This window comes from Dama dama, chromosome 27 (assembly GCF_033118175.1).
Source record: "Dama dama isolate Ldn47 chromosome 27, ASM3311817v1, whole genome shotgun sequence".
In the NCBI taxonomy this organism is placed as follows: domain Eukaryota; kingdom Metazoa; phylum Chordata; class Mammalia; order Artiodactyla; family Cervidae; genus Dama; species Dama dama.
Window position 1 is genome coordinate 9516974 of NC_083707.1, and position 25227 is coordinate 9542200.

The 25227-nt window shown below is 47.0% G+C and overlaps 1 protein-coding gene across 2 annotated transcripts in view; it reads left to right on the forward strand.

Moving 5' to 3' along the window:
* The first annotated feature begins 4302 nt into the window (after positions 1-4302).
* Positions 4303-25227, forward strand: part of CD226 (CD226 molecule) — a 77133-nt gene continuing 56208 nt past the window's right edge. Inside the window, exons 1-3 of one of the 2 annotated variants that reach the window (XM_061130710.1) lie at positions 4303-4890; positions 9304-9468; positions 9803-10138. In XM_061130710.1, the coding sequence (XP_060986693.1) occupies positions 9423-9468; positions 9803-10138 (382 nt within the window). In that variant the 5' untranslated portion in view covers positions 4303-4890; positions 9304-9422. Of the gene's footprint in view, positions 4891-9114; positions 9222-9303; positions 9469-9802; positions 10139-25227 lie in introns of those variants that run through there. The other variant, XM_061130711.1, reaches the window with a different exon arrangement.

A 25227-nucleotide genomic window follows, 5' to 3' on the forward strand; every position in this document is an offset into this window, starting at 1 on the left:
CAGACCAGCTTGCTTCTCTCGCTAGCTCCCTCGTTAGCCAGAGGGAGCTCTGATGAAACAGTTGTAGACTGGCTTCCTGCAGGGTTTGCTGCTTATTATGACTTCAAGCCTGACCGAGGCAGAATGGCGATGCCTGTGCAGGTGTCCTTGCTGTTTCTTGGCTGAAGGGATGTAGCAGACCCCCTCTCCTGTCCGAAGAGAGGGACATTTCTTTTGCAACTGTTGAAGGGATCCTGGTTTCTATTCAGAGCTGCTCTCTGGGCCACATGAGATCACTAGACCATCTTCATTTTTCAGGTTAGCAGCACCTTTAGGCCCAGTGAAGTAAAGTGAAGTGAAAGGCGCTCAGTCATGTCTGACTCTCTGCGACCCCATGGACAGGGGGCCCACAACTGAGTGATCACACCACCACCTCCACCAGACGTGGGGGGAGGGTGTTGGTGTAAGGAGGGCAGGCCCCGCACATCTTCGTGGCTGCAGCATCCACCAGCATCACACACTCAGCCCCGTGTCACAGACGCTAGGAGCTGCCTGTGGAGGAGGTCATGACTGTTCTTTTCTGAACAGCTGCGCTGAATCTCGACCCCTGGACATCTCTAGTTCTTCGGGTCTGCCTCTGAATTCTCCTTTTCACACTGTCGCTTAATCTTGCATTTTAACATCTGGTAGTGCACGATGACCTCACTCCATTTTTCTTCTTATTAAAAGTGCACTTTGCTCTTAGGCGTTTAAACAGAGCTCTTACTCACTGAGAAATGTTTGTTCTATGAACATTCATACACACCAACCACAGCGAGTGCTGATGAAAAGAACCCCGACTGCCTCCCATGGCCTTCGCCATCTCATGAGTCAGCGAGGTTTTCACAATCAGTCTCTCCCAGCCCGACCTGCTCAAGAATATAAAAGATTTTAAAATTCCAGGTAAATTGAAACATTTCTGATATGTTTTCCCAAGATTGGTTCTTGCCATGGAGGAACATAGCGTGGTACCTTTATTCAAGACTTATACGTTATTTCCTTCAGTAGAATTCACAGATTTTGTATAATTACTACATATTCTTGAGGAACATTCATATATATTCATACATACATATGTATATGCATAGACTTGCATATATATGTGTTCATTTTGCTGCTCTTTTGATATGATATAAAGGAAAGCTGTTGAGCCTTATGAAATAATTTTGCTAGACATACCATTTATTCTTTTCTCAGTTCCTTTTTTTGTTTGATTTCTGTGGTGTTCTCCACATACATTTTTGATCATCTGCAAATAATAGTATATTTAAAACAATTCAACATTTACAATTTTTTATTCTTTTTTTAAAAACTTAGAACATCAGTGAAAGCTTCCAGGGCAGTGCCAAATAGTGGCGTTTGATAGTAGTCGTCCTCATCTCAGGAATTTAATTCCCATCCTTCTAGTGTCTCACCATCAAGTTCGCCATGTGTTTCTAATCAGTTTTCTTTATTATGCTAATCGGATTCCAAAATCATTCTGAGTTTTTTCAAGAAAAGATGTGCCTTTTGGGCATTTGCTGGATTAAATGGCATTTTCTTATGTTAACCATAATTTTCGTTATTTGTTGAGAACCCAAGACATTTGTCCTGTGGTACTTCTTGCTTTCTGTGTTCAGTTCCTTGCTTCCTCAGGGTCCCATCCTTCGAGTACCCAAATCCCCAGACGCTAGAGGCTGGTCCAGATGCAGGTTCTGTCACTGGTGGGAGTTATTCCCGAGTGGCGCTGTGTTCCTTCTGCTCCCTCACGTCAGGAGTCCCTTCCTGTCTGGGTGGACTATTTTAGTTTAAGTGGACTAGTTAGGGTTGATCAGAGGGCTCAAGTGTTGTCAGTCAAGAGCATATGTCATTATAAAACCCCCCCCTTTTGCCTAATGGCTTTAGCATCTAGTGACAATTGTCTCAAGCTATTACTTTAATAGGTGTTGAAAAGCAGTGATTTGAAAAGATCTATTATTGTTTTTTTCCACTCAGTAGCTGAATTTTTCTTCAGAGAGAAATGTAGGTCACTCTGAAATGCAATTTGTATAGCAAAGGCATTTGTTAGAACTTACCACTTGTTAGAACAACAAGTCGACGCCCTGACAACCTTCGAGGAGGAAGGAGGTGGCAGGTGAGATAATGCTCTGTGCAGAGATGTGAGGATTTTAGCTGTGCTTTCTACTTCTGTCAACAAATGGTAACATTAAAGAGTCTTTTGACTTTTAAACTGTTGAAGAAGTCCTTAATAAGAATCAGTGAAACCACTGGAGGGAGGGCTTTTGCTCATCTCTCCAAGTGGCAGATACCATTCATCCTGGCCCGCGGCTCTTCCTTGTCCTGATAGCACCGTGCCGGGTGACCACTTAGAACTACCATTGTCTGGAGGCGTCAGGCAGTTTCATTCTCGCAGGGTGCTGTTATTGTCTGTTTTGGATTCATTATTGATCGTGTGCTCTTTTAACATTTCCCCCACTTGCTGAGTAAGACCTTGCTGGGGAGAATGCTTCCTGGGGCCAAGACATTTAGATGCCAGTGTCCCCGTAGGAGCAGATGCAAAGCTGATGGTTAGGTTCTCACTAGATTCCGAAAGCTGCAAGAAGCAACCAAAGAGGATCCTACAGAGAAGCAATAGAAACTGCCTCCGTTCCTTCTTCCTTAGTAACAGCAATAAACGTACTATGATACGGGTGATGATGATAAGGCATGTGTTTGCAGGTGGACGAAAACTTAGGAAGTGAATATAGAAGAGTAATTGTGGAAAAGCCCCTAACCTGTGTGAATCTGGATTTTGTGTGGAAGAATGAATTTTCAAGCCTAAGACCTAAGAGATGTAGATAAATAGCATCTACCGTTACAGCAGGCTCTGATAGTTGGCGCGACGTGAATCATCTGGGTAGATGGGGACGGTTCCGGGCACTGTTTGAGCTTCAATTCAGGGCCTGTTGTGTCATTTTGAGAAAGGGTTGGCCCCAGACTGCAAAGTTTGTCTTTGGGTTGGTCCTGAAAAAATCAGTGTGCATTTTGGACTGAGGCTTCTTCTTCTTTTTCTTTGTCTTATTCATTGGAGAAATAGAAAGATGAGACAAAAGAAAACAAAATCACACCTTGGAATCGGAACAGATTCCAGATTGTAGTTGATCACGTGTTGTGAAATCTAACAGAAGTCATCACTTCACCCACCCGCTACACGTTTTGATGGGACACCCACCACATGCTGGGCACCGTGCCAGGCCCTGTGGATATGGCGCTGGACGAGAGCGCATTCTCACCTTGAAGGGGTTTAGTTAGGTATCATAAGAAATGCAGCAGATAAATGGGCCATTGCAAAGGATGTGGTATGTGTTTCGGTCAGGATGTGCCTAGGATTCTCAGGAAATTCAAAGGAAGAATACCTCTCTGTCTTGGGGGATGCACTCCGGGAGAGGACTCTAAAACGGACGTGTAAGCTGAGACCTGCTGGTTGGAAGAGCAAGAGGAGTCACAGCAAAGTAACCTCTGCCCTTCAGAGTATGTTCCCCAAATTATCAGCCGTTAGGAGGGTCAGGAGTGGAGGAAGGGAGTGAGCGGATCTGTAAGACATGCGCCTCGAAAAAACCGGCCGAGTTCAAGTGTGTCTGGCCTATAAGTCAGCGAGAAGTTGGATCTTCTTTTTGAGGATGGTGAGGCATTGAAGGGACAAGAGTCAGGCTGGTGCTTTGGGAAGCTTCCTTTGTCCCACAACAACCTGCTCGAAAAACACTTGTGTAATAGCACTTCAAGGTCTTTTGCACGCTTTCAGACATCCACGTAGTCTGCAGAAGAGACCAGCCTGAGGCTGTGACCCACTGTTCAACGTTGGGGCCAGGTCATGCCTTCTCTTCTGTTTGATGCCACATTTTCTCGCCAGTATTTCCACAAATTGCATGAACTCAGCCTCAGCCACAACCCTGTCTGTTAGTTTAACCTCCATCCCCTACTAAATCAAAAGTATGGATAAAACTAACTCTGCTGTCCTCTGGAACAACCTAGAAACTACTGTGTGTCTGAGACAAAGAAGCTGGTAGATTTGTGGGGAAGGTTCTTAGGAAACCGCCAACCCATGTTCTTTCTGTGTCAGAGAGGCGGAGAGGCAGAAAACAAAACCGAGAAGGGTATCTGGGAGGCAGCACTCAGATCTGGGCAGAGATAAGCTTCCTGCGCCTCAGAGACTTCTGCCTCTGAAGTGCTTTGATTGGCAGGAAAACGAATGGGGAAGAAAAGGCAAAGTAACCAATTTCAGGTTTTTTCTTTTTGTGCGTGTAGTTTCAGTTCAGAGTGAGAACACTGACAGTGAAAGTGCATCCTTTCAAACTGTCGAAGCTTACCAGGGGGAAAGAGAGGGGCCAAGGTGTATGTGACTTGGGAATGGGTCTGAGTGGCTGAAACAGTAGAGATGCTCCCGGAGAGAAGCAGGGCTGCTTGTTGATTGGTCTGAATCCTCCTGGGTGAAATATCAGTGATGTAACTTCAGCTCCAACCTGAGAGAGCCCTGGTGTGGAGGGGGCGTGGGACCAGGGGGCCCTTGGACGAACCAAGCCCCAGCTGCCCCCCAGCTGCCCCCTCAGGGGATGAGCGAGGTGGGGAGATGGCCTCGACCAAGAGGGAGTGAAGCCAGGAGGCCCCGATAAACAGGAAGCCCTCACCTGAGACGCACACCGGGAAGAGGACACAGAACGCGCGGAGCCCTCCCGTCTCAGGGTTGGTGGTGACCTTCCAGACGAAGGCTGGATGTGGTCGCGCTCACACTTGCAAATTTAATACTGATCAGGGAGAGGGGGCTGTGGATCCAGAAAGATGACCAGCCGGGAAAGCGGGCAGGTTGCTGCGGGGAAGAGCTGTGACTGACTCCAGGACGACCATTTCCACGAACATGTGAGTTTAATGACGGGCGTAGTTTAGTAAAAGGGCATCGCTCAGAGTCCTTTTTCTGTCTTCCTGAGGAGATCCGATAGTTTGGATCTTGAGAATAAGAAAACTGGGCCTTTTTACCAGCGTTGGGCTACCTGGCTTAACCTGGTGATGGTGGTTTTGTTGCTAAGTCATGTCCAGCTCTTTGCGACCCTATGGACTATAGCTCTGTCCAGGGGCATCCTTCAGGCAAGAATGCTGGGATGGGTTGCCATTTCCTTGTCCAAGGGATCTTCCCCACTCAGGGATCAAACCCTGGTGTCCTGCTTTGCAGGCGGATTCTTTATCAACTGAGCCCCCAGGGAAGCCCTCTGGCTTAACTTAGTACCTGCCGTCAAGAAAGCCTGAACAAGGATATCTTCATCATAAAGGTTTGATCTCCAGGTGTAAATAACCCTAGGCAAGGGCTGGCAAACTTCTGGGAAGGTCTGGAGAGTTAACACTCTGGGCTCTGGAGGCCGCGTGGTGTCCGATGCAGCTCCTCAGATGGCATGAAACAGCCAGACGGGTGTGTCTTGAGTTCCCGCTGAGCTGTCTCCAGAGGTGGGAGAGAGGGCTGGCTTGTTCTGGAGGATCCCAAAGCAAAGTCTCTGCCTTGAATGGAAGCGAGTTTCCGTGGCCCCTCAGAGGCAGCAGAACCTGTCCCAGGGGGAGGTCTGTGACTAGCCACCGGGCCCTGGTGGGAAAGGTTCTCTTAAGGAGACTCGGTGAAGCAGGAGCAGCCCCTGGACCCTGCTGCTACCCTGAGCGGCTGTGATCAGGAGCCTCTTGAGCAGCCAGGACCCCCGGCCACAGGCCCCGTCAGCTCTGCCTCTGAAAACCAGGGAGAGGACAGAGCGCACGCGGTCCTGACCCGCCCACCCCACTGCCTTGTTCTCAGGGCTTAGCCCAGGCTTTCTGTCTCACGGTCCTCGGCTCCCGGGCACGCGGGTCGTTGTCCAGGCCGGGGAGGAGGAGGTGGGAGCAGGGGCGGGCTCCGGGATGCACCAAGAGTCTTGGCAGGAGCCCGGGAGGACGGACTTGGGGAACCGAGGAGAGAGCAGGATCCTCCCAGTCTCACCGGCACTTGGAAAAGCAGAACGTCTCACAGAGAGCAGAGCAGTGTAGCTGAGGAGGTGGGGGGGTGGTCTTTGAGGACGGCCAAGGGGGGACACCCAGCCCAGGACACCTGGCGGGCATCAGCCCTGCGTGATGAAGTCACACTTCTGTGGTTTGCGGAAATGCAGTCAACTGTAGAGAAGTCAAGGAATGTCTTGATTAATGCCATCCTCGAGAATGGGCTCTTTTACACAGATGGCTCTATTAGGAAAAATCCTCAAGCCCAAATCCCTTCATAAATCATGCAAAAAAAAATGGCTGCCTGCACAGCACAAAATAGATCCTGTGCAGTTTCTGTTTGTCTTCAGCGAGATGTTGATCAGTAGGGCTCATCCTTAGCAAAGGTGTCGCTGCTGACCCTTATCTCCAGCCCCGTGTCTTTCTGCACCTTTAATTCTCATCTGTGAGCTCTAGGCCCCTTGGTTTAGACGCTTCAGAAAGCAAGTGCGCTCTGCTCTCTTCACCTGTTAGTAAGTTGGCTGCGGATGCCTTGGGAATGAAGGGGTTACTACACGTTGTTGTTTACGCACACCCCTGTCCCGGTCAGCCTCCTGCATTCCCCAGTCCTCACTCCCAGGGCGAGGAGGTTCCCTGAGTGTCTTTCTGATGTGAAGTGTAGATCATTTCCTTGATTCTTCTTGGGTCTGCTCAGGCCCCACTAGGCTTCTCCACCTCCAGCCCCCAAATCTGTCATAGTTCTCAGTGGAATGGCTCCGATCTGTCATGATATCCCAGTGGTGTGGGAGAAGCCAATGCCCAAACTGGAACAGGTTTTTGTTAGGAGTGCGGAGAGGAAGATGGGTGATGCTCGGTTCTCTTTCTAAGAATTTAAAGCAGACCATGTAATCTTGGTGTCTTAAGTGCCTCCAACAGCTTCCACTTGATCCTAGAATCGTATCAGAAGGTCTTCGAGGTCAAACAGCCTCATCCTGTCTTTCTGCACAGTCTAATCTCTTGTCATTTTCTGTCTCCATCTCCCCTCAATGGCTCCAGCTGCAGTGATTTTTTACATTTCCTCCCAGAGCTGGGATCCTTCATGCCATGGGACACACGTCCCAGGAATTGTGCTTGGCGCTGGAACAGCAGTGGTGAAATAGCTGCCAAGTTTGACCTCCTCTCTGGATGTCATTTAAGACCCTTTGGACCCAGACCCAACTTCATTTGTGTCCCTTCCCACTCCCCTAGACTGTAGTCTCATCATTTCCTGAAAATGCCCCACGTTATGCACTTTTATCTCCTCTTTCCATTTCTCTCTGTCTTTTTAATGATATCGTTCCCAGTTTTCTTTGACCGTGCCTGTGGAATGTTAGTTCCCCGACCAGGGATTGAACCTGGGCCCCATCAGTGAACGCGTCCAGTGCTAGCCACTGGACTACCAGGGAATTCCCCCCTCTTCCCAGTTCTCCACTTGGAAAGTCTCATTCAGTTGGGAAAGCCCAGAAAGAGGAGCCGCTTTCCTATGAAATCTTCCCTAAATCTGATAGAATGAATTTGTTCCTCTTTGGGATGTCGTAAAACTCAATCAAACGACTTGAATATAAATGATTTAGTTTTGTTATCATAAATTGCTCCTTGTATCTGTCTGGCGCGATGTGTTATGCATGACTGGAAGGCAGAGACCATGCTTGTGTCTCCAGGACCTAATCAGGGTCCCTGAGACAGGGCTCAGTAAAATTTTTGTCAAATTGTTTCATCACATTACTCACAAAACAAAGACGACAGTTGCCTCGTCTGACTATGTCACAGAGCAGTTATAGGTACAGATGACAGAGGGGAAAGGTTTTGGAAAACAGAGTGCTTTGTAGACATAAGGAAGCACTGTGCAGTATTATATGGACACGTTAGAGTTTTGTTCTGATGATCGTTATAATTTTTTTTATAATTTTGTTTCTTATCTTTGGCTATGCTGGGTCTTCACTGCTGTGCTTGGGATTCCTCCAGCTGCGGCGGGCAGGGGCGCCTCTCTGGTTGTGGCGGGCAGGGGCGCCTCTCTCGGCCGTGTGCGGGCTGCTCACCGCGGTGCCTCCTCCGGTTGCGGATCACGGGCTCTGGGCGCTCGGGCTTCAGTAGCTGGGCCCCCAGCTCCAGAGTTCAGGCTCAGTGGTGGTGGCACACGGGCCTACTTGCCCTGCCACGTGTGGGATCTTCCCAGACCAGGGATTGAACCTGTGTCTCCTGCATCGGCAGACTCTTTACCCCTGAGCCACCAGGGAAACCCTATCACTACATTTCTGATGTCACACTTGAAGTTCCCACATTAGATACTGATGTGAAGGAGAACTTTGGATGGAATCACGTAGGCTCAGAGTCAGCATCAGGCAAAGGCGCCTTTAATGGTTCCGGCTCCCCATTTCCTCCATTTTTTACCCACCTTTTATTTCAACCCTTTCATCAGGGGTCAGGTGGATTCTTCTTTATTGTCTCTTGTTACAAAGGCAATAGTATATTTTCCTGCTGACATGGTAGTATGTTCCCAGCAAGTTCTTAGGAAACTGATGATTGCTGTTTTACAAGAGAAGGAGGAGATCAATGATGCACCTACTCAGATCATGCAAGACGGAAGCATCAGGAGAAATTGGGTGAAGGGTACACAGACACTCTGTACTTTTTCTGCAAATTCCCATGACTTTACAGTTATTTCCAAATAAAAAGTTAAGTTTAATAAAAAACCAGCAACGGTGGATTTACATATGACTGGAGCCATGATGCTCTGGTATCTGAAGGGCCTTCCGCAGTCCATTAATTTACCCTCAGAGCACATGCCTGAGGTCAGCAAAGAGGCAGAGGTGACGGGCTGGCTGTGACTGCGGGCCGCTCACTCGGGTGGAGTTAAGGCCCCTCCCCGCTCCCGGCAGACTCTGCTCCCCGCTCCTGTTCTCTGTAGACTCCCCGGCCCTGCTTCCAGGGGGAACACCAGCCCCTCTTCCCCATCCACTGCCCCGCTGTGTCTTCCTTCATACACTCACCACCTCCCTACACCCCGTACTTCCTTATTTTATTTTCTGTCTCCTCCCACTAGAGGTTAAGGTCGATGCTGGCAAGGATTTTTTTTTTTTTTTTTTGATTTATTGCTCCATCCTCATCACCTAGAGCAGAGCTGGGCACCAAGCATGCACTCAGACCACGTTTGTTTGATGAATGAATTTTTTTGTAGAAAATGAAAGCTTGAAAATAAGCCATTTCCCCGAGAGAGAGAAGTAATTTCAAATCTACCCATCCTTGCGCGCGAGCGAGGCTGACTTTGAAGCTCAGACCTTTTTTCCTGTGTTCACACTTCAGATAAAGAAGACGCTGCTGATAGAATCTGAGAGGAAGGAAGCAGTGCCTGGTGCCAGGGCTCTGCAGGTGACATTATAAATTGTCCTTCTAGAGACCGGCCTCCCAGACGGCTTCCAGAGATGGATCACCTCACCTTCCTCTTGGCAATTCTTTATGTGTACACAGGTAACGATAATGTCTTCATTTAAAGAATTTACTCCTTTTTCAAGTCTTTTTTTTTTTTTTCTTTTTCAAGTCTTATACTGTGACACGTTCAGAATTTATGACTTTCTGGGTTGGTCTAGATAACTTCTTACATGTTCAGAAAAACTACAATTTGCGAATGCCAATAATCTGCAGTGGAAACCTTTTTAGGCTATGGTAGAAACTACCAGCCTTTACCCTGATTCCAATTTATTTATTAATATTTATAATACAATCTTCCTAGGTCTACAATAAGCTTCTGATATCTCTCTGGTGTTTCAGTCTAATTGAACTCACGTGATGACGTGTCTTTCAGCCCCATGTGAAGAGATTTCTTGGGACACGACTGTTAAGCTTGCTAAGAATATGAGCCTAGAATGTGTGTATCCATTAGCGGACAGTGTAACCCAGATTGAGTGGTTCAAGATTAAGATGGAGAGAGAGTCCATGGCCATTTTCAACCCTATGTTCCGTGGGATCATAAGAAAGGCCTACACTGATAGGGTCTACTTCTCAAATCACACCGCGGCCTCTAATGACATGACCCTGACCTTCTACAATGCCTCTGAGGCGGACGTGGGCTTCTACTCCTGCTTCCTGCATACTTTCCCATTCGGAGCCTGGGAGAAGTTGATACGAGTGGTCCCATCAGGTAAGTGATGTTTTCATTTACCTCTCACCCACCTCCGGTATTTGGTTCTATGAAGACCATGTAGAAACTGTGAAATGCCTTATCCTATTTTTGTGTCATTTCCCAGTTGCATTTCTAGATTCTATATTGTTGTTTCAAAGAAATAATACTGTGAATCAATTCCATTTTTCTTCATGAGCTATCATCTCATGAATTCAAATGTCATGGGAGAAAGCACAGGCTTTACCTTGTCTTGATGAGAACTTGAACCTCAATGAAGCTGGTGTGGACAGTGTTTGGGTTCTGGGGCTAGTGACCCGCTGTGTGGTGGCCCCATTTCCGTTTGCGAGACTCCAAGTGCTTCAGCCCTGCGCATTCAGTCCTTTCCGTGACAGCAAATCTGGGTTTATTAGTGAGTCCTAGGCAGGGTTGAAGCCCTGGCTCCCGTTTTCTCTTCACCCAAGTGTCACTAGAGTAGTTGCTTTAGAAGTTGCAAGCTTCATTTCAGGAAGAATCGAATGAGCTCTTTAAGTGTTTCCTGCCAGTGACTGTGGTTCAGTGCTTAGTGAGGGAGTGAGTCCTGCGAGCAATACCCACATGGATGGGGTGTTTTATTTGGAAGAACTTGGTTTTAAAGCCTTGACTTCCTTTATAACCTTAAATTAGCTGCCCAGTCTCCCTGAATCTCAGGTTCCTAAGCAGCAAATTGAGTCAATAAGAGAATAAAGTCAGTAAGTCAATAAAGAGAATAGCTGCATTCACTTTGTTGAATGGCTTAGGGATCAGATCTGTAAAGAACTCGGTCCTCGATAGCTGGGGAATTATTATTATTGGTAGGTATTATTATTGCTTATGCTTTTACTTTATTTTTTAAAAATTTAAAATGTTTTTCTTCTGTTATTTTTGGCTGTGCTGATCTTCATGGCTGCGTGGGCTTTCTCTAGCTGTGGCAAGCCGGGGGTACTCTTGTTGCGGGGTGCCGGGTCCTCCTTGCGGTGGTTTCTCTTGTTGTGGCTCGTGGACCCTGGCGCGCTGGCTCAGTCATTGCGATGCACAGGCCTGGTTGTCCTGTGGCATGCAGGTTCTTCCCAGACCAGGGCTCAAACCTGTGTCCCCTGCATCGGCAGCGGGATTCTTTACCACTGGACCACCAGGGTAGGCCTGTGCTTTTGATGCAAAGTGACTAACAATGACATTTTTAGATAGACTCGGGAAGGGAAAAATTCCGGACTGTGTGTTTCCTGTCTCAAGTTGTATCCCAAACAGACCTCCAGCAGAGCACATCATATACCACCTGATACAGTGCTTTCTTTTTAATGAATCCGTATTATAAAGGAACAGCTTACAGTAGTGTATAGGAATACCAAATGGTCCGGAGGTGAGACACACTTCCATGTGTTAGTTTTACCTTTCTCTTTAGATGTAGCTAAGCTCAAGAACAACTCTGTGCGTAGGAATGAGCCTTACAGAGTGTCAGTCAGCAAAATTCCTCCTTAAATACCCACTTGTTAAAGACCCCATTCGTCACTCAAGCTCTCATTTGCTGGTGAAAGCTGTTAAAAGCTGTTTGCACGTCTTCAGGGTCTCGTCCACTCTGATGAGCCATGCAGGTGGAACAGGGGATGGCAAGGGTCTTAGGGGTGAGCTCTTGGACACACGGCCTGAACCACCTGGGCCAGAAACCGACATGCTTCCCTACCCTGCCTCGGGTGGCGAGATTTTGTAGTTTGGGTTCCAAGTCAGGTATTCTGATCTCTGTCAAAGAACAGTCAGCTGAAAACAGGTGCACCTGAAACTGACCCAACACTGTAAGCCACCTGTCCTCCAGTGAAATGAAAACATGACAATACTGTGTTATGAAGCAGCAGCAAGGTAATTTATTGTTCTTGGGTGTATTTGAGATCTGTACAGATTTTTCTGCTTCTTTCAAGGTGTTGATTCAATAAGATTTATTAGCACTGTCTTCCTTATATGAAAAGAAAAAACGCTTTGTATAAAAGTTTGTATTTTTCTGTCTTTAGAACTGACATGTGTATACTCAATTGTCTTAAAATAACCACTGTGAGTGAGAAAGGCTTTTCTTTAAAAGAAGAAAACAGGTAGATCAGTGGTTACTAGGGCGGGGAGGTGGGAAGTTGGGGAGATATATGTTGGTCAGAGTTCAAAGGTGAAGTCACGTAGATGGAATCAGTCTAGAGACCCAATGTCCAGTGTAAAGACCATAGTTAATACCGTCATCTTGAACACTGGAGGTTTGCTAAGAGAGTAGATTTTGGGTGCTCGTCTCAAAAACAACAGCAAAATGTAACTGTGTGGGGAGAAGATGTGTAAATTAGCTTGACTATAGCAATTATTCTATATATCATTTTGTGGTATAGGCCCCAAATACATACAATTTTTATTCGGAACAAAAACATGTAGCTTGACCTCTTCTGAAGGTTTACAGATACAGGGTAGCACTAAATTATTGAGAACTAAATTATGGTTGCCACCCCAAGGTAGGATTTTTAGCATCATGTATGAATGATTTCAGCAATATTTTCCTGTTTAGCTCATCCAGATTTACTTCTCCCTGTTGTTATTTTGAGGAAAAGGGAGATCTCTGCTGTATGGGACTTTTTCAGAAACTTATCAGTCAGTCATCAGTCAGAGAAAGGCCAACTGTCCTTGTTGCCGGAATTCTGATGATGGTATCCTTAAACATATTTTGCCATTGTTTTTGATCATTTATATTTTTAAAGGATAGATTGCATTAGCCAGCCAGTGAGAGTATTTCATTCACTTTTGAGATTTGGAGGGTTTCATTTTTCCTTTTAAGCTAAGAATGATAGTGAATTTATGAAATATAGTAGCTATATTTCAAAATTAATCTTAAATATACTTAAACTCTTCCATGCGTGCTTTATTTTTTAGGACTTACTTATTTGCCTTGCTTGGGCTTTCTCTAGTTGCCGCGGGCAGGGGCTACTCTCTAGTTGTGGTGCGCAGCTTCTCATCACAGTGGCTCTCTTGTTGCAGAGCGCTGGTGCCGGCCGTGCAGGCTTCAGTTGTTGCTCCGAGGCGCGTGGAATCTTCCCTCACCAGGGATCGAACCTGTGTCCCCTGCCTTGGCAGGGGGGACTCTTAACCAGGGGACCACCAGGGAAGTCGCATGTGTGCTTTAGTAACAACATGTCAGGGTCTACAAACATCACCTGCTTGCATAACATAGAGGGGTAGTCGATCTATTTAACAGTGAAAGATTGGACTTGGAATCAAAGATCTTCATCTGTACAACAGATTGTAAGATCTTCAAAAAAGATGAAAGAATTGAGCCACGTGCGCTCTAAATATACAGATTTCTTCTCTTTACTGAAAGTTGGCAGTGTGTGAGGAGCTCAGTCAATGTTACCGAGGTTGTCTCGTTTAACGCCCCCTCCTTCCCACTTGGAGGTAGACGTAACTTTGATTTGCGGGTGAGGACACCGAAGGGAAGTGAGGTCTAGTACTCTGCCCAAGTTCTCAGGCTTTGTGTCTGCTGGATCGAGTTGCAAGTAGAGGACAGGAAGTGCCGGCTCAGGGGACACGCGAGCAGGCAGGGGCTGAGGGGACACCCGTCATCGCTGGTCCTTGCGGTCCTTCTCCTCGAGTTTTCAGCGCAGAGTTGAAGAGCACATTGAACATCTCATTCTGGGTGAATGATATTGTTAGTGCAAAATTACGTGAACACGTGCGTTCCCTTCAGAGCAGGCATTTCTTAATCAGTAACTGATTTAGAGCATTTAATGGCAAGAATGGCTACACTTATTTCAGTGCCTCATGGAAAAATACACTGAGGCATCTCGAGAGGGGACAGTTCAAAGGCAACTGTTTCACGGAAGAGTTTGTGGAGGAAGTGGGGTCGTGGAGAAAATGACTGTGTAACCCACGTGTCTCTGGCCTCACTAGTCAGGGTGAATGTAGTTACATTGATGGAAATGTCCCCCCAGATGTGTGATGTACCCCAAATACTCCACCAGCTAACTCTGACCAGGTTAGCTAACTCTGACTCATGCCAGGTGTGCATGAGGTAGATACTTATCCTCTGGTTTAATGCTCATGAAACAAGGTGGGGAGCGGAGGTAACGTGTTCCCGTCGTGTGTGTGCTCAGTCGCTCAGTCACGTCTGACGCTTGCCGGCCCGTGGACTGTAGCCCACCAGGCTCCTCAGTCCATGGGATTTCCCAGGCAAGAGTACTGGAGTGGGTTGTCATTTCCTCCTCCAGGGGATCTTCCCAACCCAGGGATCGAACTCACATCTCCTGCATGGGGAGGTAGGTTCTTTACCACTCTGCCACCTGAGAAATCCAAATACAGCTGAGGAAACCAAAGGGTCATTAGCCAATTCAAGGTTGCTGAGTTGCAACACAAGGATGAGACCAGGTGGTATTTTCAAAGAGACAGGAATGAGAGGAAAGAGAGCTGGACGCCAGCAGAGTAGGTGTGAACAAGGAGGCTCGGGAGGAGCAGGTCCAGCTGGACCCGGAGGACTTGGGAGGATCTTTTTAAAAATTGAGAAATGATTGCTGTACAGTATGATATAAGCTGGGCTTCCATGGTGGCTCAGATGGTAAAGAATCTGCCTGCAACCCTGGAGACCTGGGTTCAACCCCTGAGTCGGGAAGATCCCCTGGAGATGGGAATGGCAAGCCACTCCAGTATTTTTGCCTGAAGAATTCCATGGACAGAGGAGCCTGCTGGGTCCATGGGGGTCACAAAGAGTGGGACACAACTGAGGGACTAACACACACACACATATGATATAAATTACAGGTGTACAATGTAGTGATTGGCAGTTTTTAAAAGTTATACCTCATTTATGGTCATTAAAAAATATTGGCAATATTCCCCTGGTGACTCAGATGGTAAAGAATCTGCCTGCAATCCAGGAGACCCAATTTGATCTCTGGGTCAGGAAAATCCTCTAGAGAAGGGAATGTCCACCCACTCCAGTATTCTTGCCTGGAAGATTCCATGGACAGAGGAGCCTGGTGGGCTACAGTCCATGGGGTAGCAGAGTTGAACATGACTGAGCAACTAACCCTGGGTTGTACAATATATCCTTGTAGCTTATTTAATACATAATACATTTTTACAAGGAATTTTTTAGCATAGCCTGGGGGAGGGAAAGAGAGAAAATGGAGGGAAAAAAGCAGGGGTGCTGATGGCCAGGAGAAGGGCGTGGGGAAGTCTGATTCAGGCAGACAGAGACTGGATGGTGTGACTGGACGGCAGAGCTCCAGGCCTCACCTGAGCTTCATTCAGGGCCCCTCACCACCTGAGAGGCAGCCTCGAGGTCATTGAAGGAACTGTGACGGTGGGACCCTCGCGCTGCGCTCACAGGTAAGGTTTTATACAGTAGATTCTATGTTTAAAAAAGAAACTGAAGCCCATGGAGCAGCAGAAAGTCAGAGGAGAGCCTGGAAGGATTGGGCAGCCCAATGTCACTGTGCCTAATGGAGTTTGAACTTGACTCTGCCGTGTAGACCGTGGGAAGTCTCTGAATGTTTTCAGAGGGAGATACATAATAACCCAATTTTTTCCCTCACCACCTAGGTTAAACTCATTGCAGCCTTATAGAAGGGGAAGAGTTGAAGGGTGGGGGAACAAATATTATTTTATGAGTTGGAACGCTTATCCACTGGTGGCAGGAGTGTAAGTTGGTGGATCTGTTGTATTAATGGTGATGGTAATACTCAGGGCTGTTCAGAGAAGCAGAGTCAATTGTGTCTGTGTATAGAAAAATTAATCGTGAGGAATTGGCTCATGTGATTTTGGATAGTGCAGGGTGGGCCAGGAGGACCTGGTGATGGGCAGATGGCATCGGAAAGCAGCCTGCTGAAGGCGGGAGGGGGGCGGTCTTTTTCTTGTATTCAGACCTTCAAGTGATTGGATGAGGCCTACACACATTAGGGAGCCCAGTCTCCTTGCTCAGCAGTCACCCGTTTAAATGTGTGAACTTAACCAAAACTGACTCATTGGAAAAGAACCTGATGCCGGGAAGGATTGAGGGGCAAAGCAGAAGAGGGCCGCAGCAGAGGATGATGGTTGGATGACATCACTGATTCAATGGACATAAACTTGGGCAAAGTCCGGGAGATGGTGAGGGACAGGGAGGCCTGGCGTGCTGCCGACCATGGGGTCACAGCGAGCTGGACACGACTTGCCAGCTGAACAACAACTTAACCAAAACCACTCTCCAGATTAGTACCCTAAAGTAGCCATCACATCTATTTGGAAAATGATACTGCTTTAGTTAAAGAACCCGATTCCTAAGACCTAATCACTCCACCCCACTGTCCGTTCTGGGGATTGTCCACGTGAAGGAGAGATGCCTGAGAAGGTTTAGGCAGCAGGTTGCTGTGACAGCCTATAAATCAATGATCAGGGCGCTCCCCGACCAGGATGGATTTGGGGAACATCATGTGAAGGAAAAAAGCAAGGGTTTCTGGAGAACACATAGGGTGCGATTCCTTTCCTTTACGGTTTAGAAAGATGCAGAACTAAGCAATATGTTCCTTAGAGATGCACACGTGCTGAAACTCTGAGGAAAGCAGGCTCCGAAGCTCAGGCTGGAAGGAGATGGAGTCAGAGAGACACGAGGGTTTTCAGAGTTCCCACTCAGGTGTCTTTCTTATCCAGGAGCTTTGTTTCCCATCTGTCTTAAAAATGTTTTATGAAATTCCTCTCAAATCTATGGAATTTCTAATAATAAAAAAAATGAAGAAGAATGCACTTGTGATTTTGAGCAGTTCACAGATAATTATCTAAATTAAGGGTGAGATCTTCATTCTGATTTGGCCTGGAGGTCCAGAAGAGGGAAACAGTCCAAATTTTTATGATCCAAGGGTTGAAGAATGACGGTTTCATTTAAAAAAATGGGAACTTAGGAGACTGGCTTGTCTTGGAAGAGAGGAAGTAAGTGCAAATGCTTTCAAATACACTGAGTTGAAAGGCAGCCTTTGACCAGCTAATGGATTGAGACTGGAACAGGAAACCAAAAGAAAGTTGAGGACTGAAGACATTTGGATGATCACCCAGCACGTGTGAAGATGATGGTTAACCAGTGAAGTTCTTGTGGGTGGGAGGAAGCTGAGACCATCGCACCAGAGGATGGTCACACTGAAGCTGGTGGGGAGCATTCGTGTTAAACACTGGGAAGAGCATGGAGGTGGGGGGGGGAGTAGGGGAGACTCAGGAGCAGGACGGGGGGCTCTTGGTGTGGAAGCTGACCTGTTCACAGGTGAGGTGCTCTGTGTCGCTGTATCACGTAGGTTTCTCTGTTTTCTTCCACACTCCAGCCCCACCTCCTCCCATCTCACCTCGGACAGTGAGGATGTTCTCCACTGTCTCCTTTTTGGATTCGTCCTTTCCTGGGTGGCGTGAGGCTCCCTGTAGGTCGTCCATGCTTGGCCTTAGATGGGTCTTATCGCTACTCCCACCAATGTAAATGTTTGCTCTTGTCTTGCCAGTTTCTAGAGTTGGGGTATCTCAGGATTTAAATTTTACTTAAAGCTGTAAATGGGTAAGTGGCCCAGATCTGGGAGGTAGACCTGGCTGGGCTGATTTGTGGGACCGATGTCACTCATCCACTAATTCACTCATCACGGCTTTACTGAGAGCCTGCTCTATTCAAGATAATGTCTGTGCTTGGGAAACCAGAGAGACATGATCTTAGCTCTAAACCGTACACAGAGTATTAGGGGAAATAGCAGCTGTGTATCGCAAATTATAATTTAAAGCCAAGAGTAAGTGCTATTTACTTTCAACTGGGAAATTTGGGATAGATTTCCTGGAAACAGGGAATTTGAAGTTTACCCTGATGGAGGTATATCTGAATATTTGGATATGGAGATGGGTGGAGTAGCATTCAGGAGAATCGCTTCAAATATTATCTAAAAAATAGAGAACTTTGGCTCTGCTTTAACCAACTTGGTAAGACAGCACCTAGGCATGGGCTTTCCTGGTGGCTCAGACAGTGAAGTATCTGCTTGCAATGTGGGAGACCCGGGTTCGATCCCTGGGTCGGGAGTATGCAGTTTATCCTGGTTTACAATTCATGGCTTGGTTTATTTCAACATGTTGTTGACTTAACGCTTCAAGAGGCATAGGAAGCCAGATGTATTTGGAAATTATCCTTTACAGTCTATCTCAAGATATCTTCATACTCTCATTTCAGCTGGTGTGTTATCTATCCCAAATTCAGAAGAAAGGAAGAAAACAGACAAACTGACACTACCTTATATATTAGTGACAAGAGATGGACGAGGAGACTTAGTCTAAAAGGCTTCTTTGTCTGTCTGTGGTAATTCCAGACAGGACTAAGAGGCCCCGGGAGGGGGTCTTTCCTACTCTCCCATTACAGGTGCCCCAGGACACACCAGCATGTCTCATCCCTGCTGGGCTCTTTCAGTTGTGCCCATCAGATGCATCGCTCTTGCTTTGAAGTTGGTGGTTTGTTTTTTTTCAAGTGAGGTAGAAAAACAAGAAAAAAACTCTTTCATATTTACTATTGAAAGGATTAACAGATGATTACTAATAGATAACAATAAATGATATTAATAAATACCAAACTCTCTTAAGCTCCATTCTTACAAGCTCAGAAGTAAGTCATGAATGTTTCCCCCATCTATACAACTGTGTGTTGTACACATATATGAGAAGAAAACTGGGTTCTCTAAAATGTTACATTTCAGTAGTTTTTCATTTAAGGAAGGGAAAAAGATATTAAGCAGTGTCAATAAGAAATAGCCAGCTGAGGAAAGCAGAAATATTTTAAAGGCTGAGAGATCTCACTCCTTAATGAAATAAAATAGCAGATAGAGGAGGCAGACGATAAAGAGCATCTTAAGACCTGTGGAGAGCGAGTTCACGGTCACTGCGCTTCTCAAGGGTGAAATTAATGAGAGCCTGAAAGTGGAACAGTCGCCAGTAGAGGCGGGCTGTGCTTGCTCCTATTGACTGGCTCTCCAGTTGCTAAACCAAGAGGAGATGCTTGAGGGTACACATCACCATGAGATTCAGCTCTCGGGCTTTGGGGTAGAGCTCTGTAATCAAAAATCAAAAAGGGAGACATAAAAAACGACTCTGAAACAAGGCAATACTGGATTTGTATACAAAAGTAAACTCAACAATCGAGTGGCTGGTGAAGTTCAATTTTGTTCTTGTCCCGTCGCTCAGTCGTGTCCGACTCTGTGCGACCCCATGGACGGCAGCACGCCAGGCCTCCGTGCCCTTCACCGTCTCCCGGAGTTTGCTCACACTCATGCTTGTTGAGAGCCATCCGGTCCTCTGCCTCGGTTTCAGTGCGAGTGGTTTTTTCTGTTCATCCAGCCCAGGGCACAGACCTCTCTCCGGGGTGCTGCCTGCGAGCCCTGTGGGGTCACGAAGTCCCTCCCACGCCGCCGGGCGTCCGCATCCCGGGAGAGAAGGGTCACTGCAGGCTCGTGGGAAGATGCACCCGGGCCGTCCAGAGCAGGGAGGCCACTGGCCGCGCTCCTTGCCCGCGGGCGTTTTTGTCGACCTCACAAGCTGCTCTCCTTCCCCGGGGTGGGGTGGCTTTGGCTCGCCCGCGGCCCCTGGAAATCGCTAGTGCCGCGCAGACCCACAGCTCTCGGGTTTTCCTCCGCCAGCTCACACCTCCTCTGTCGCTCGTGACCACAGCCCTTCTCTCCCCAGCGCTCAGGCGGCTGCCAACCGCAGCCTCTGGAACACGCCTCCTCTGCCGAGTGGGTGCAGCTGGCGTGTGGGTGTGAGTGCGCCGTGGGGACTGCGGCTCCAAGTGTGAGTAAGAGCCAGCCCCTCCCCGCTACCCCCGGGTTCACCGGAACCCCCGCAGCCCACACACGCCGAGACCCTCCCCTCACCATCTCAGCTTCTAGATTCTTAAAAAAAAAAAATTCCTCCCATCAAAGGGTGAGAAGGTGTGTCCACGGCACTCTTGCTCAGAAGCTTCTCGTAGGATTAGAGGTGGTGTCAGGGACCTTCAAAGAGACCTTATGAGGACAGGCATCCTGACAGTACTGACTGAGTATAAAGTGATGCTTTTGCGTTTTGTTAGACAAAAATGCTGGATTTCGGATGTTTAAAAGCAGAGAAATGAAATTAAATAACTGAAGCAATGGGAAAGGTCAAGCTCTCAGGGCCAGAGACTTGGGACTCTGCAACCCACTGTCTTCTTTGAGCTGATGCTGGAGGAGGGAGCTGGTTTAGGGTAGAAAGAAAAATCACTTGGTCTCTAAGCTCTGCCTTTGGTTCCTGGTTTTTGTTTTCATTTAGTTTTTAGAGGGAGGGGAGGTCGCAAGTAGGATGGTTCTTCTGTTCCTTCGGGCACATTTCTGGAGACAGTTAAGATTTTGAAACTGTTAAGAATTTTAAGTTTATCAAGCCCATCCTTGAGGGATCAATGTGAAATTATTCCCCCAGGCACCATCTCTTCTCCTTACTCCACAATAGTTTTAATTAAATAACGTAGCTGATGGGGATTCTGCTACTTCCCTGGAGAGATTATTCACTACCCAATAAATCTCAATGTGAGAAAATTTTCCCTGACTTCAGCTATTTAACCCACTTACATTAAAAAAAAAAAAAAAAGTCTTCATAATCTGCCTAGAGAGAAAGACCTGTGTTCCACAGAAGATTGATAGAGAAAGCTTTCTAAGTACGAAGATATTAGATGTAGAATTCACATGTAATAACTCTGTGAAGAGCCACATGTGTCATACCTGCTAGGCTTAGTGAGGCCAGTGAGGATGGTGTCTGAGCATGAATTCTGTGAGCGTTTATGTGCACCGTTTAACTACCAGAATACTTAAGGAACTTAACATTCTCATTTCAGCAAATTACCTCTTAAGACCACATTTGTCCCATTTCTTGCCAGGCTACATGAAATCCTGTATGCTATTAATACCAACACTGACATTTGCAGACTAGTGTACCGAAGAGGCATGCCTGTGTATAGGATAGTTTCCTTCTTGACATAGAAAGACCCCAAGGCTTCAGAAAATTTTAGATCATCTACCTAATCCATTCCACTAATGGAGAGAGTACATTTATTTCTCTTTACAAACTGGATGCTACAATTGAAAGTGGATGCACCTACCATTTTACATCTGAGAAGCAGCCAGGGATTCCACACTTGTCTCTGAGGCAAAGCTCAAATGAGGTTATTTTGTGTCCCATTAGCTTGTGACACCACAATTCTCAAGTTATGTCTCTGCTGTCTTTTAAGAAACATAGTCGCTCATTTAATAAGTAAATAGCATATTTATTTAACATAGGACTTGCTACTTCTTCCTCCCATTTTCCTGAAATCCTACAGATGTTTCCAGAAAGAATGAATATTTAATAAGATGGAAACATTTCTAATCAAGGCTGTTGTGTTTCTTTAAGCTGACACAGTGTTTGAATTTTTATTCTTAACACAGTCCTGACTGTTACGTTTTCAGTGAAAGTAGTACAACTGAACGAGAGGGCTAGTTATTATACCTTATTGTTCGAATGACACTTTGAGATGTTCTTCTTTTATTGGATGAATGTTGATAACAGTAATTTAAAGCATTGTAAGTCCTCTCTGAAGATATTGAATAGACATTTACAGCTTGCTGTGAGGAGAAGGAGAAATGAGTAAGAAGGTCCTTATTTTTGAGAAGTTTATAATCTAAGATGGGGAAGTAGGTCCTATGCCTTATGTAAACACATGGACCAAGTAACCGTGATGTCCGGTGGAAGTTGATGAGTAGCGGAGAACAGCATGTGGGGGCTAGCTTACCATTTGGGGTACCTTGAAAGATGTCTGCACCGACTGGGAATCTAGGTGTGATTCCAGGGGAAAATGCATCATGGGGAAAATCCCATAAAAGGGAAACACTCTTTGCATTTGGGGCAAATGAAAAATACATTCGATCACAGGCGTGGAGGAAGGGCAGTGGTGGAAGGTGTGGCTTTGAACTACTTCGGTGTTTAATAAAGTTTCCAAACCGTGGAAGTGGCACATCAGTCATGATTGCAGCCATTATTTGGGACCATTACTGTGGCGTGTGGGATCACTTGGAGGCAAGGCAGGGAGAAGCCAGATGGGAGACTAGGAAGCAAGGGGAGGGAGTGTGCATGGCCCACCAGTGCAGTCTTCAGGGAGTCTCTGTTTACCTCCCTAAATCACAACCAGATAAAGCTTTCCCCTCCTCAGGTGCCTGCTTCCCGCCCCCTTCCAGCTTTCCTTCAGTGTATAGTTATGGAATGCTGGCTGTGTGCCAGGGGCTGTATGAGGTTTGGGGGTACACAGAAATGTCCCAGTCTCTGATCTCCAACTTAGGGATCATTTGTAATGCCATTCAATATGCAGAAGAGGTGCTGCTAGTGACAGGGTGGTGGGGATAGCAGTGTGTGTGTGTGTGTGTGTGTGTGTATGTGTGTGTGTGTGTGTGTGTGTGTGTGTTGGAAGAATGAGGGGGTCATTCAGGAAGCCTCAGAGAACAAAAGGTGCTTGAGCTTACTCATAGAGGGAGGTTAGAAACCTCTCAGGCTGGAGGATGGTCCTGTTTGCAGGACAGCCCTCCTGCTAGAGGAGATCATGCCAAAAGTCGCTGTTGCTCAGTTGCTCAGTCATGTCCAACTCTTTGCGACCCCATGGACTGCAGCACGCCAGGCTTCCCTGCCCTTCACTATCTCCCGGAGTTTGCTCAAACCCATTTCCATTGAGTCAGTGATGCCATCCAACCATCTCATCCTCTGTCGAATCCTTCTCCTGTCCTCAACCCTTCCCAGCATCAGGGTCTTTTCTAATGAGTCAGCTCTTCACATGGGATGGGCAAAGCCCTGGAGCTTCAGCTTCAGCATCAGTCCTTCCAGTGAACACCCAGGACTGATCTCCTTTACGATAGACTGGTTGGATCTCCTTGCAGTCCAAGGGACTCTGAAGAGTCTCCGCCAACACAAAGCATCAGTTCATGTTCAAAGCATCAGTTGATGCTAATAGTACCAAAAGCAAATTGAGACTGGTGTGCTTGGGTTCCAGGCTGCTGAGTAAAGCCAGCCTGTAAATTAGTTTAAATGGCTAGTAACCCCCAGGGGCAAGCCTGGAGGGGTGGAAAGCAGCAGAGAAGAAACTTGTTTTGTTTTCTGCAGGGGTTCCAGGTTTTGATTTGGACACGGTGGGGGCAGTTTTCAGAATACTCGACTTGGAGCTGTGTGTAAAAGGTCTCCTTCGGGCTTAGAGCGCAGCTTCTCTGCTGAGGGGCAGGAGCGAGGGTTCACGCTGGTTCCATCCTTGTATCACAACCGTACTCCATTCTAAGGGGTTCTACTTTATTTATTTTCTTCTAGGCAATGAGGAGCCATTAAGAATTTTGATTAGTTGGACGGTTTGCAATGTAGAGAAATCAGACAGGAGTCTACAGGGGGTGAGAGGTGAGGGGGAAGTACAGAGGCGACAGTGGGCTGAGTCGCATTCCCCCCAAATTCGTATATTGAGGCCCTGATCCCCAGTACCTCAAAAGGCGGCTGTATATGGAAATCACCTGTAAAGAGAGAACCAAGCTCAGATGACGTCGCTGGAGTGGGCCTTAATCCAGTATGACTGCTGTTACAAGAAGCGGACATTAGGATGCAGACACACGCAAAGCCAGGGCACGTGAAAGCCCCTGGAGGAGCTGGCCAGCCATCGAGAAGCCCAGGAGGGCGGTCTCAGGAGGAGGATGCCCGACTTACTGCCTCCAGCCTTGTGAGAGCATAGATCTCGGTGGTTTAAGCCACCCCGTCCGTGGCAGAGTCACACAGAGGCTAGAGAAATAGGTCAGACAAGAGAGGAAAAAGAGTTACTCTCAGGCCACAGAGGTGGGGCTGAAGCACAGGGGGCATATTTAAGAGAGAGTCTCCTTTTCTTTTTGGCTCTTTAAGATGTATTTTTTATTTTACTGGAGGATAGTTGCTTTACCGTGGTGTTAGTTTCTGCCGTCCAGCAGCGTGAGTCAGCTGTGTGTATACATACGTCCCCTCCGCGTGGGCCTCTCTCCCTCCGCACCCCATCTCACCCCTCTGGGCCATCACAGAGTCCCAGGTGGAGCTTCCTGTGTTTATAGCCGGTTCCCACTAGCTATTTTACACCGATAGGATATAGAGTCTCTTTCTAGCGTGCTGCTCATTATTTTGATTTCTTCCCTTCTCAAAGAGTCAAAACTTACATTAAAAAAAAAAAACCCAAAAAAACATTACAGCTGCCAGCACTTTGGCTCAGAAATTGCTGGGCACTGCGCCCCTGCCTATGTGCTTTGTTAGGACTTTGTTCACCTGCCTCTCCTGGTTCTCACTGTCTGTCTATCCTAAGCTGTTTTTCCCAACACACACCCTCCCATCTCTCCCAGAATAGAGACAGACAGTGGTTTCATAATCTGTGTCTGACATTCTCATATCAAAAGGCTCTATTTCTAATGAGTTTCCCCCCCATTGCTGATTCTTCCTCTTACTGCTTTATTTCCTTAAGTACTTGACTGTTTCTGACTGTATGTTGCTCATCACTCTTCATAAAGCGTTGCCGGTTGTTCTCTGAATGCGGGGACCTTCATTCACAGAGGCGTTATCCTGGATTACTTTAGTCTTTGTAGAGCACCCGTGTGATGGGAATTTTGACTGAAAATTCACACGAGAACTGACTCATGCTTTATAGCTACTCAAGGATCTTTTTTGTTTCCGTGGTCTCCTAGGGGTGTGGATGAGGCCAGGTTTCCTTCTGGTTCATCCTCACCACGAGGGTGTACCCCCCAGCCTCTCAACAGGGGGTCTTCCCGATTCCCCTGCGGGGAGACCCTGGGCCGTGACATCTGTGTCCCTTGCATTGTGTGAGGCTTAGAGTCGGAGCCCAAGTCTGCTGGGACTGGCCAGTGTGCTTCTGCCACGGTGTGACCTCCCTGATTGCTACGTGCTCCTAGATTGCTGCTGGTGACTCCCATGTTGTCGGAAATTTGATGCTTTTAAGATATTTTAGATCACGTAGCACACCTATGTAGTTTTTAGTAGGAGGCTGAGTGCTAATAATGGAGCCTAGTATTTTACTAGAAATATCTGCATCTCTAAAGGAAATCAGTCCTGAATATTCA